We start from the raw sequence: 12,154 nt of genomic DNA on the forward strand, positions 1-12,154 counted from the left end.
TTATAGTTATTTAGGAGGTCCTTGTCAAACATCCTATTTACATAAAATTGAGATATATGCAGGGTGTCTGAAGGTCCTTTTTAAAGGTCTTAAAGCCATTAAATAGTCTTAAATTTGAATTTACACAGCCTTGACTGGTACAAACATTGTATCTAATTTGATTTATCCATATTTTAATTTCTTTTTGTCCAATGGAGTCAAGCTCTTCTGCATGAAAGTCCACATTTTTGATGTTAAAAATCTTTAAACCTACCACTGAACCTAATGCTGTCTTTTAACTTTATATTTGCACTTACCTGTTGGCAAAATGTAGATTAACCGAACTCACTCTAACAATAAAACTTACTTCTGCACAGTACCACGTATATATTACTTACCTTTATACTTATCTACAATGTAGGCATCCCTCTGTCGTTCTTTAGTTTGTACGAGCTGAGCTTTCAGCCATGGTGACAGGCTTAGGATATTGGAATTACTCAAAAGAAGCAAGCTCCCCTTGACTCAATTAGAAAATATATCAGAAAATCAATAATCAAGTCACTTGTGTGAAGATATTCACAATTATACCAATTCACAATTATTTCGATAAAGGAAATTCACCAAGATCAACTTATCCTGAGTGCTTTTAATCATGATCTGCAATAAAATCTTACTTTAATCCATTCAGAGTTAATTAAAAATGATCAAGAGGTGCTCTAAAAAAGCATCACATTTTAGTGTCTGATACTTGTATATACACCCTGATAAAGACTTTGCATTCAGTGTCTGATCTGGAGTCTGGAGAGTTACAGTATGATGGCAGGAAGTACTCAAAGACTATAACTGAACACAAGATACAACACAATCAATATCAATTGTGTGTTTAGTGTACTAATAAATCTGTGTAATATGTGTGTGCACTGTCAGTGTGTGTTGTGCTGTGTTGGTGGTAGGTTTTGTGTAGTGTGTGCTGTGCTGTGGTGCTTCCGGGTTGTTCATGTTGAGGCTTTTGCACCTGTGGAGTGTCAGGGTTTTTGTGAGATTGTTGCCCTCTGCTGCTCCAGTAATCTCCAGCCCAAACAAGCTTCAGAAATCAAGCCATTGCCTGCCTAATCTAACAAATCGCTTTTTTTGTGCTCTTATCCCCTCACAAAAACCCTCTCCTGCATTTCTTTCAACCATCATCTGCCCTCCCTTTCTCTCTCTCTTCCTCTCCCTCTCTCTTTCCCTCCACTCTCTTTATTCTTCGGTTCATTCGCTCTTTGCTGCTTTGCTGCCCAACTCGGCCGCTTATCACCCCTCCCATTGGTTGTGCTCCCCTGGCCCTGCGATGACTGTGTCCTTTACCAGAGTGTCACCTGTGTCCTCGCTCAGCCTCTGCCAGTCCCCTGCACCCACCGCGTGGACCCGTGCGCAGCCGCAGCATCGACCGGCAGAAGAGCGGCATGACCACCTCTGTGTCAGCCGACGGAGCTCTTGACCCTTCAATGGTGAGAACACCTCTTGACGTTCATGTGACTAACCTCACTGGCCTACAGAGAATCTGAAAAGATATGATGTTGTTATGATCAACTGAAGTGAAAGCTTTCATTGCAGATGGATGAATGGCCTCCCTGTTCCCTTCTCCTTAAGTTGCCTTTTTGTATCCTCATTGAATAAGTTTATCTTATATGGCTCTGCAACTATACATACTTAGCATACATATGTGAAAAACAGCAATACATGAGGTAGCCGACAGTGTGAATCTGTTTCCCAGAGTGGTCTGTTTGCTTGTGACAGTACTGGAAGAGAAAGCAAAGAAAACAACTTGATCGTGTTTCATTCATTGGTTTCAGTCAGTCATGCTTTTGCACAGTTAGCCAGGACTGGATGCACAGATATCTGCGTTGTCGGTTTGTTTTAACTGTCAGTCGGGATGCACCGATTGTAAAATTATGGGCCGATGCTGTTGATTTTGTTGTTCCTATTTAATTATCCTTTTGTGTCAGAGAAAAATGAAAAAAATAGCTGAACTGTTTTAAAGTCATTCAGCCTTCATTACATCTTGGAAAAAGTAGAAAATGTATGAAACAACCTTGAATATAACCCTCTTTTCACTGAACTTAGTAACTTCAAAAGCCTTTTTAGCCTGCTATACAACTACCTACTCAATGATAACATTTTACACAGATTTTACACTACTTGCAAACTGATGGCAGGGGCGAGCCAGTAGCTCATGAATGTGCCACCACAAAGTTGATGGGACAAAATGGATAAAAATCGTCCGCTATGATCAGTGAATGTAATCTTATTTGCCGATAGCAGTCAACAAGGAGATGTTGGCTGGTACCGATGTTGGGCCGATAAGTCAGTGCGTCCCTCAGCAGAAGCATCATGTTAGGTAATCTTGCAGCCCTGTGTCAGTAAGGTAGTTTGCATTTACTAATGCAGTAACTTGGATGCAGGGCTTTAAATTGTATCTCTATTCTTCTAATCTTCAAACTACAGAATGATAATAGATACATTTAAGTTGATGCATGTGTAGGATCAGGAGAACTCTGACATTCTGGTTGTAGAAAGAAGTAACATACTGCATTTTTTTGATTTTGCTAATATTATACGGTAGAATCAAATTGCTGGGAAAAAAATATAGTGCTGTGTTTGTAAAACCATGTGAAACCTTTTAAGTACCAGCAATATTTTGCTTTTATGGGAAAAAACACTTTAGCAACTGATACATGATTTAATTGTTGGAAGCACGTTGGGCTACATGTCTAAGCTGTTATCTGTCAGTTATTTTCTCAATCATTCAGTCAGTTGTTCGGTCCAAAAATATTCATAAGTGGTGAAAAATGTAGATCAGTGTTTCCCAAAGCCCAAGATGTCCGCAACCTGAAGACGTTCAGTTTACTGTCATAGAGGAGTAAAGAAATCAGAAAGCAGTCACAGAGAATTTATGTCCTTTTTTTGTCTTAAAAATTTACTCAAATTGATTATTTGGTGATCAAATTATTAGCCGATTAATTTAATAGTTGACAAATAATCGATTAATCATTGCTGCCCTGGCTGCGGTGGCAGAGAGGGATACCTTTTCCAGAATCCGTCTGAATAGTGGGTCTTGTGTAGTGAGAACAAATTCCTCTTAGTGAAAGCATTTCAATGCACGAAAGCATGCATAAGTAAATGGTACCAAAGGCTCTGATTTATATGCATATATCCGGCTAAATTTGCCTGTCAAAGTACTACTGCAGGATGCTAACCATAGGAAAATGTTCTTCCTCCAGCTGTTCTTTGACATTTGCTGCTCACTCTCTTATGAACACGGTCGTATATCACTATCACTTTATCCTACTTACTGCTTTCTATAACTGATGTCTCAGATAGTGTTATTTGATGGCTCATAGTAGCTGGCTGTCTCTCATAACCTGCTTGTCTTCAGCTTCCTCTGTGGCTGTGAAGGGACTCATTGTCACAGCCTGAGACAAAGAGATCAACAGTAGCCTGATTATGGGCAGATCAGGCCATGCAAAGCAGACCCCACCCTTCACCCTGGGGCCGAATGTCAAAAGCCTTTTGACTTTCCTCATCATTCCATTGTCTTCTCCCCTCCACATGCACAGATTGGTGTGGAGATAATTGAAATTCACAGCTTATCGCATTGCATCACACCTCAGTTAAATTGTATCTTTCAAGTCAGCTGTGTCGGGCTGCCTGAGCTGGGATATTTCTTTTTACAAATGATTATGAGGGAAATTAGAGATGAATTCATGAATGTCTCATCCCTGTTATGAAACCGTATACCGGTCGCCTGTTTACTGTCCTGTTTTTCCTTCCCGTCCTCACAAGAGAATGATTATCACGCAGTCACCAAAGCTAATAAAGTTAAATACAATAGCAAAAAATATTCTTCTTTTTTAAAATGTACAATATTTAATTAACTTACTTGGCTTGAGGTGGGACAGTAATGTATATTTGTGTCTGTCTGAGTGTCACATGGTTGACCTTGTGCACTCTGTCAGTGTGTTTGTAGAGCCAAACATAGCACATGGACATTAAAAATAGATGAATTAAAACCTGACCCATGGCCTCCATCACACCAGCATTGCGTCACTGTCTGAAAAGCCAGTGAAACTGAAAGACACAGAGGACGGCAGCTTAAAAAGGAGTTACATGGTCTATTAACATTTTAGTTACAGTTGCTCTTTTATATAATGGGTACCTTTTTTTTTTCTTCGTTTATTTCTTTCAGGATTTTGAGGTTTCATTTCTTTTTCTTTCTTTTTTTTTTAAACAGAAGCTCCTGATTCTGTGCAAATGTAAAGATAATTCAGTTGTGTCGACCAGTGGCTCCAAACCTAAAGTATCAGACCAAGATCAACATTAGGTATTATCACATGATTAATGGATTAAATTAGAACCGCTGTAGCGCTGGATACTTTCACCATTTCGAGGGTCTCTGAAATACTAAAACGAGTGGTTCCCAAAGCTACTGCAGATGGGCTGTGAGCGGTCAATTATAATGAATAGATAGTAAAAACATTACCAAAAAATGTTTATGATCACATATTTACTTTTAAAAGTAAATAATTAGGTGTTATTTTCATTAGTTTTAGGGAAATATTTAATGTCTCATGTGTCGATCAGAGTTGGGCCCCAGAAGAATTTTTTGAGTTCAAATTGGGCCAAGTCATTCTTAAGTTTGTGAATGGCTGCTTTTAAACGATTTAATCTTGGAAGGAAAATTAATTTGTTTGCTTCGGTTTGTTTTAAGGGCTTCCAATTCATGTCCGCATCAAGGCCATGAGATGTGGCGAGGGACTACAGTAAACACCCTCTTCTTCATTTTACAGAGTCACAAGCCAAAATGTTGGGAAAACACTGGCGTAGACTAGGGCTGCATAATATGACTAAAATGTCATATTGTGATTATTTGGACAGATATTAAGATTAAACAGTTACGATTCATGATTGGTGGGAATGATCATAAAAATCATAATGATGTAAGGTTTTTTGGAGTCTGTACCAAACAAACACGTTTTCTGTCATCTGATGAACACGATCTGTAGCCCGGGACGTCTCTGCAACACTACAGTACCTCATTATGATGTTGTTTTGTCAGAAATTTTTCCCTTTATCAAAATCCATCTTCTGCTATTTGGATATTGCTCTTGGCCATATTGCGAGTTCTAAATTCAGCAGCTCTATCATAGAACAGGTTGTAGTGAATAATTATTATGTTTGTGGACTCATCCTTTTTTGATAAAAACACAACTTAGTTACATGATTTACAACTGTTTTGTTTATGACGCAAAGATATTTAAATCAATGTCGACATATTTTCATAGGTAAATAGGTGTTTGTAAGGGTTTCTTGTGAGTTAAGTGATAGTCATGAATTACCTCTTTACCTCTACAGAAGGACAAGCATTTATCGCCTGGGGGGCAACGTCCCGCCTCCCCGTCTTCTCCCCTGGGGCGAAACCGTTCACCATCTCCAGCCCCCAATCCAGCCCCAAAGAGGACCCCCTCCCCAGCAGCATCCAAGTAAGGCTATAAACCTTTCCTAAACTTAAAGTCATTTGAGAGTTTGGATGCGGCCTTTCTTTCTTATTTAACTATAAAACACAATACCTCCTCACAGGCAAAATTCCAAGACACGCCCGCCCTCACCTGGTGCAATGAAACAACGTCCCCCATCCCCCCAGCCTGCGTCAGCCAAGCCCCCACCTATCCAGAAACCAGCTCTCACTCCAACAGGACCCCCCACCTTGAGGAAGAGGGACTCCAAGTCCAAGGATCTGTGTCCTGTCCAGGCTGTGTCTCCACAGTCGTCTGACTCCAGCAAGACCAAAGACAAAGATGGTGAGCAATTCTCAGTGATAAGAATGCAGTTCACAGCTGAAATGATTTATTGTACTATAATATCTCTAAAGCTCACTGGAGAAGGAGTTTCATATTAGTACAAATCATGTAATAAATCTCCATATTAAAGGAAGACTATTAAAGGAACATAGACAGCTGCCTGGTTTTAATCTGTCAGGACCAATATTTACCGAGACTGATCATTATTCTGGCGACCAGGATGTTTGCACTGGTGCATCAAGATATGCTGTCAATTTCAGAGAGGGAAGTGAACCCAGGCAGACGAAATGAAATCTTTTTCATCTTAGATAAATATCACTGAAGCATGTCCAAACCTACTTACACACCCAGAAAAGATTAAAGTCATGTCTTGTTCCAAATAATTACCTTTGAATAAGTGGGTGTCCTTTCCTCTCTAGCTACTAAAGATTGTTAATACATGTAGGTCTTCTTGCTCATCATTCTTCATGTATTCATTGTCCACACCTGGTCTGTTTACACTTCATACATACATTATATTACATACAGAGCTCAGCGGTTGTAAAAGGAGGAAATTAAACAGCTCTAAAGAGAAAGGGTGTTTCATTAAAATTGCAGAAAACAAGAAAGAGTTTGTTTGGTAAGCTGAGCTGCTGAAGCTGTATAGAAGACATAAAGATATTGTAATTTTATTTTTAACGTTATCATCTTTTTTTGTATCAGCCAACTTAACCAGAAAAAAAGCTCACACTCCTTGTTCCCTTTTGAACTCCCACTCCCTCTCTCTGTTATCAGCGCTGCTTCCAGCATCAAGAAAAACTCATGATCATGAGTGTTAAACCTTAATCAAACTGCGATCATGGTTTAGTTCTGCTTCAAGGAGCAGCCGATGTGCTTTTAAGATAACGGAGCACTATCATCTGTTTTGATTGACAGACCATACCGAAATGTGTGCGTTTGTGTGCTGCAAACTGACGTGGCAGCAGCTCAGTTTGCAATAAATCTCAGTGGAGCAGGAGACCTATTAAGTTCCAGCTGGAGGCACATCCTGTTACAGTTCTGGGGTTGTTCCTGCTGCCATCTGCTGGAGAAAATCGGGCTCTCCCAAGATAAAATGGCTTAGTAATGGTGTTATACCACACAGTTAAAGTATTCATATATATGTTTAGGAGTACATGAAGAAAGTAAAATACTCCTCCACTGATTTAATATGATCATCTCAATATATATTATGATACAGCAACTACTCTGGATAAAATAACTTGTTTTTTATTTATCGATCAAATTAAATACCTGACTCGTACAAAAATCATAATATTTCCATATAGCTGTCCTGCTCATTCACAACATACTGCACTATAGAGTTATTACAGTTATAAATGCTTTGATATAAATGTGGACAGATTTTTTTTTTCTCACAGAGAATAATTGGAATGAGAGTTCTTTCAAAGGGCAACAAGATGATCATGTGAAAGTTACACAACTCCGTATCATGCTGCTTTATTCTCTGTTCTGCTGCTGTCTTTCCCTGTCACAGCTAGCCGCCTATGAATGTAAACGTAACATAAAGTGCTAAATTTATCTCTATATTCATCTTTTCCTCCCCTCAGACTCTAAAGGCTCGACAGGCACCAACTCGGCTGCTGAGGCGGCCAAGATCCTGGCAGAGAACCGCAGACTGATGCGAGAGCAGAAGGAGAAAGAGGAGCAGCTCAGGATACAGAGGGAGGAAGAGGAGAAGTAAGATTTATTGGAAGTTATCAATGTGAATGTGACATACAGTATAGTATACAAAAGGTACTAGCTTTAACCATTTAATGGGAATTATTGGACGATTAGCGTTTTTAGACTTTAAGACTCCATACTATTAGAAAATGAACTCCTATATATCCTCTTTCAGAAAGTAACTATTCATTTGTCAGCTTTCAAGACATTTTTTTGCTTTTTAACCGTCTCAGGCTGAGAAAGGAAGAAGAGCAGCGTTTAGCAGAGGAGGCTCGACTGAAACGCCAAGAAGAAGAAAAGAAACTTGCAGAGGAGAGAAAAATTAAAGAAGAAGAAGAGGCTCGCCTGGCAGAGGAAGAACGGGTGAAACTGGCAGAAGAGGAAGCAGTGAGGCAGGCCGAGCTCCAGAAGGAACGTGAGGAGGCAGAGGCCAAGGCCCTGGAGGAGGCGGAGAGGGTCCGTCAGGAGAGAGACCGCATCATGCAGCAGAACCAGCAAGAACGAATGGAGAGGAAGAAGGTACGGATAGATTGATGAAGGAGACATTCTTCTCTTTTATTTGTGTCTTTATCATCAAGACTTATGACAAAAACATGCTCTGTTCTCCCACTTCAGAGAATTGAAGAGATAATGAAGAGAACAAGAAAAGGGGAGCAAAGTGACAAGGTGAGCTGACCGCCGTTCACACTACAAGTCTCATAGTGTCTGTTGTATGCTAACATGTTTTTTGTGTCTCCTGCATAGAGAGATGGAGGCGATGACGATAAATGCTCACAGGAGAATGAAGAAGAGGAGGAGGGAGAGGACGAGATGACTGAAACCATGAGTAAGCGTTCTCATTCTCTAGTTTTGGTTGAGGATTTCTGAATGCATGATTTTTGTGTTTGTTTACATATACTTTACATAATGACTTGTGTGGGTGGATTTACATGACTCTCAATGTGACTCTGTTTGCTCTATTGATATTTGCAGGCCAGGTGGATGACATGACCGCAGAGGCTGATGCAGATGCAGACGAGTGCGGCCTGTCCTCTGGTGAGCCGGAGGAACGTCGAGAGGAGCCCCTGGGCAGTGTGAACGGAAAACCAGAGACAGACGACAAGGAGAACAACAACGGCATAAGCACAGATGAGACTCAGGCAGTGAGGTATTACTTCAGAAAGATAATGAAACCCACACCGAAAGGGCTCAGAGTTCTGCTGACAAAATTGTGATCTTTATTTTCTTTATTCTTTATTTTTTTTAGCAGTTGGCAAAGAACTGGTCTCGTTTCCAGTTTGCCACCTCTTCTTCTTCTTCTACTCTGTGAATACAGCCATGCATAATGTAGCCAATAACCAAACCTAGTTAATTCTGTTTATTTTTGCAACTTTTTAAAAGTTTGCTTCAAAATTGCATGTAAACACAGCTATTGTTGGTTTTGTTATAGAATAACACCAACTGTATCCTTTATTGTTGTGGATTTCTCCCTGTCACTTCTCCATCTCTTATTCTGTGACAAAGTGCTGTTGTGCTGTGAGAGATTTGTCTTTTGACCTCTCATCTTCCTCACCTCTTTCGCTTTTCCAGCCCGGTCCCTAAGGGCCGCCTCGTCGAGGGCTCGGATCTCCTGAACGAGCAGGACTCCGCCAAGGTGGGGTTGGTGTCTGGTCTCAACGGTAAATCCAACCAGTGGAGCTTTGAGGAACTGATTGACCTCAACGTCCACTCCAAGACTCGGCCCCTCATCGAGGCCGAGGACTGTAACCAGGTGTTGATTAACTGTGACGGGAGCTCAGATGGGACCAGGGTAGCCTTCGAGGACAAGGGAACCCCCGTCAACCCCCTGCATTCCTCCAATCAACCCATAGAAGCCCTGTCAGGTGAGGAGTCGGTTCCACTTGTTCGTCAGTGTGCACATTTTGACTCGGAGTTCTCAAAGACAGATAACTCTCCCTGTGTCTCTGCAGAGATTTGATGCTGCAGCCATCGCTGAGAAGCCTCTTACTGTTGCACTCGTTCCTGTTCCTGTCCCGCTGAGCTCCTTTACTCCTCTACCAGTTCTGAACAGCTTCCTCCTCTTTCTCCTCCTCCTCTTCCCGAGGGAGGAGCACAAGGTGAAGCGGAAAGACCACCCTAAGTGCTACTTTTGCACCCTAAATGATGAGGAAACAGATATATTACAATTATATATATATAAAAAACAAACACATTATACTTCAGGGAAACTCCGTTTATTCCTTCAACATGCTCGATCCAGGTCTCTTTCCTCTTCCTCTTGTGTTTAGTTCCTTTTTTTTCTATGTTGTGTCCAATTTTCATGATGTTTTTTAAGAGTTGTGTCTTCGTCAGGGGTGCATTGTTGTAATTTATTAATTTTGGCTTCTTTGTTATTGTAATTATTGTTATCATATGTTTAGTCTTTTTTTTTTTTCTCTCTTGTATGAGAATATTCCAGGACACATGCACACGAGGCTGTGTGACGTGAACATGAGGTTAATATCGTGACTTAAAGGAAGGTTAATACATTCTGCTGGGTGGGAAATAATACCAGGTTTTTGCATGTGTGGATTCATCTAAATTTACTTGACCGGCTGCTTTTTTGTAGCATCCAGCAAATATGGCCTTACTATTCTTTTCCCGACTTTGAATTTTTCAGTGTGAATATGCTAAAACACTTGTGCTCAAGCTCACACACGCACAGTTTAGCGATTTCTGTCACTTCAGCCCCATTTTTCATGCACACCGGTCTCCCAGGTTCTCTCACTGTGTGTTTTCCTTCTTTGGCCACTAGAGGGCTTCAGGAGCACAGCTGTTACATTTGATGAGTGTTGAGATTCAAGACGACACTGCAGTGAATTCATACGTTCAGTGAAGTTTGATTTAGTTGTTTTGTTATGTTTTACATATGTAAATAGAATTTATGTTTACTAACATCATTTTAGTTTGCATCACTTAACTCCATAACTGTAACTTGACACACAGGTGAAGTCCTTTAGTTTCATTCAGAGCTGCGTCATTTCTGAACTTGAATGCTCAGATGTTCACCTTCACTGAAACTAAAAAATTCAGGTTTCCAATTATCCGGTTCGAGCTCAACTTTCACCCACACATCCTCTTCATCCATCCATCCATCCTTGCATTCATTACATTTATTTCCCACTAACCTCCTTCGAAGATTCCCAACACACTAGCTGCTAATGCATTTCAACTATTTTTTATAATATTAAAAAAAAATTTGGCTGTTTGTTTATATATGAAAACACATTTCTACATATATTTAAGTGTTATTGTACTGTGTATATAATCAGTATTAGGCAAATGAAGCCATGTGTAGGATGGAGCGGCGTCAGGATGTGGATAATTGAAGTCTCTGTGTATGTGACTGTGCTATAAGTTAGGTTTCTGTTGGACTTTTTGACGTTTGGGCCACCTGGAAACCCAAAATTTACATAAGGGCCTCTGAAAAACAAGGGGCCAAGTGGGGACCCACTATACGTTTCTCAAAATATTATGTGTGTATTTGTGTGTATGTTTGAGAGCTTTCTTTAGCCCCGTATCCCTGTCGCCCCGACCCTGAATTTTGCCTCTCAGAGACTTAACAAGTTGATATTTTGGTGACATTTACAGCCCTCAGCAACATGTCTAACCCATGTTAAGAGCCTCTTTATGATGCTTTAACGTCATCAAAATACGTTTTATATTCTGTCAAAGGACGTGCGGATGTTGTTGGTAGGCATATCAGCTCAGGTCACAACGATTACTCCTTTGTAGTACGAGGCACCAAATATAACACGGCTGTTTTCTGTCTCTTTCATGAGTTATATAAAAATCTCGCTTGACTAGTCCAAGCACGACGTTTTGGGGACCTTGTTTTTTTTTTTTTTGCCTTGTTCTCAGCTGGCTTGCTCACTAAAATCTCTTTGTACATACGGACTAGGGGCTTTAGATGTTAGCTTTGATTAATAAGCTCACAGAATGTAACAGACTCCCAGAAACCGTCCTTCATTATTTACCGTGTCTCTCAGAGCTGCCCGCTTTTTTAGCTCTCATACATTATTCATCTAGAAAACATGAGACTCTTTGCACTGTCACAAATTAGGCGCTATGGTTAAAGGATGAAGTAGCTTTACCGTGCAGGCTCGTAGGAGAGTTGTGTGAAATTGTGTGGAAGAAAAGAAAAAGACCTTTGCCTACACCCGAACCTTTCCCACTCATGAGTAGCACCTGTTGGGTGGCTGTTGTAGCTGCTGCTGCTGCTTGAACAGATACTGTATCTATTCCAGGTCCTGCTGCATCTTTGAGGACTCGCTCGGAGCCGACTGCTCTCAGTCCTCAACGTTGTCTATAACAATAGGATAGAACGGTGCCTTAGATCGAGATTTAGTATTTTTATTGTATCACAGTCAACTAAGAAAGCTTGTCCTTACCTCGGCCTCGACAATCAGTCTGCCCAACCAGGGCAACTTTGTGAATATGCATATTTCTCTGGAGGATTTACAAAACCTAACAACGCCCTGTCCACAAATAAGATTTGTACTGTAAATATATCTAAAGTGTACTGAGATGATACGAACTGTTAAAACAATAAAGACTTCAAAAAATACTCCTTCCACCTGTTTTTAATTTCTTTTCAAATAAAGACACGTCAC

At 40.5% G+C, this 12,154-nt stretch overlaps 1 protein-coding gene across 5 annotated transcripts in view; it reads left to right on the forward strand.

Moving 5' to 3' along the window:
• Positions 1-12,108, forward strand: part of map7d3 (MAP7 domain containing 3) — a 29,585-nt gene extending 17,477 nt beyond the window's left edge. For 4 of the 5 annotated variants that reach the window (XM_073487567.1, XM_073487570.1, XM_073487571.1 and 1 more), the window contains 10 exons: positions 1,330-1,469; positions 5,374-5,501; positions 5,599-5,819; positions 7,409-7,538; positions 7,757-8,042; positions 8,139-8,189; positions 8,268-8,349; positions 8,496-8,670; positions 9,093-9,385; positions 9,473-12,108. In XM_073487567.1, coding sequence (XP_073343668.1) covers positions 1,330-1,469; positions 5,374-5,501; positions 5,599-5,819; positions 7,409-7,538; positions 7,757-8,042; positions 8,139-8,189; positions 8,268-8,349; positions 8,496-8,670; positions 9,093-9,385; positions 9,473-9,480 — 1,514 coding nt within the window. In that variant the 3' untranslated portion in view covers positions 9,481-12,108. The remainder of the gene's footprint in view (positions 1-1,329; positions 1,470-5,373; positions 5,502-5,598; positions 5,820-7,408; positions 7,539-7,756; positions 8,043-8,138; positions 8,190-8,267; positions 8,350-8,495; positions 8,671-9,092; positions 9,386-9,472) is intronic. The other variant, XM_073487568.1, reaches the window with a different exon arrangement.
• Positions 12,109-12,154: the final 46 nt, after the last annotated feature.

The sequence above is a fragment of the Pagrus major genome, chromosome 18, assembly GCF_040436345.1.
Source record: "Pagrus major chromosome 18, Pma_NU_1.0".
NCBI classification, from domain to species: domain Eukaryota; kingdom Metazoa; phylum Chordata; class Actinopteri; order Spariformes; family Sparidae; genus Pagrus; species Pagrus major.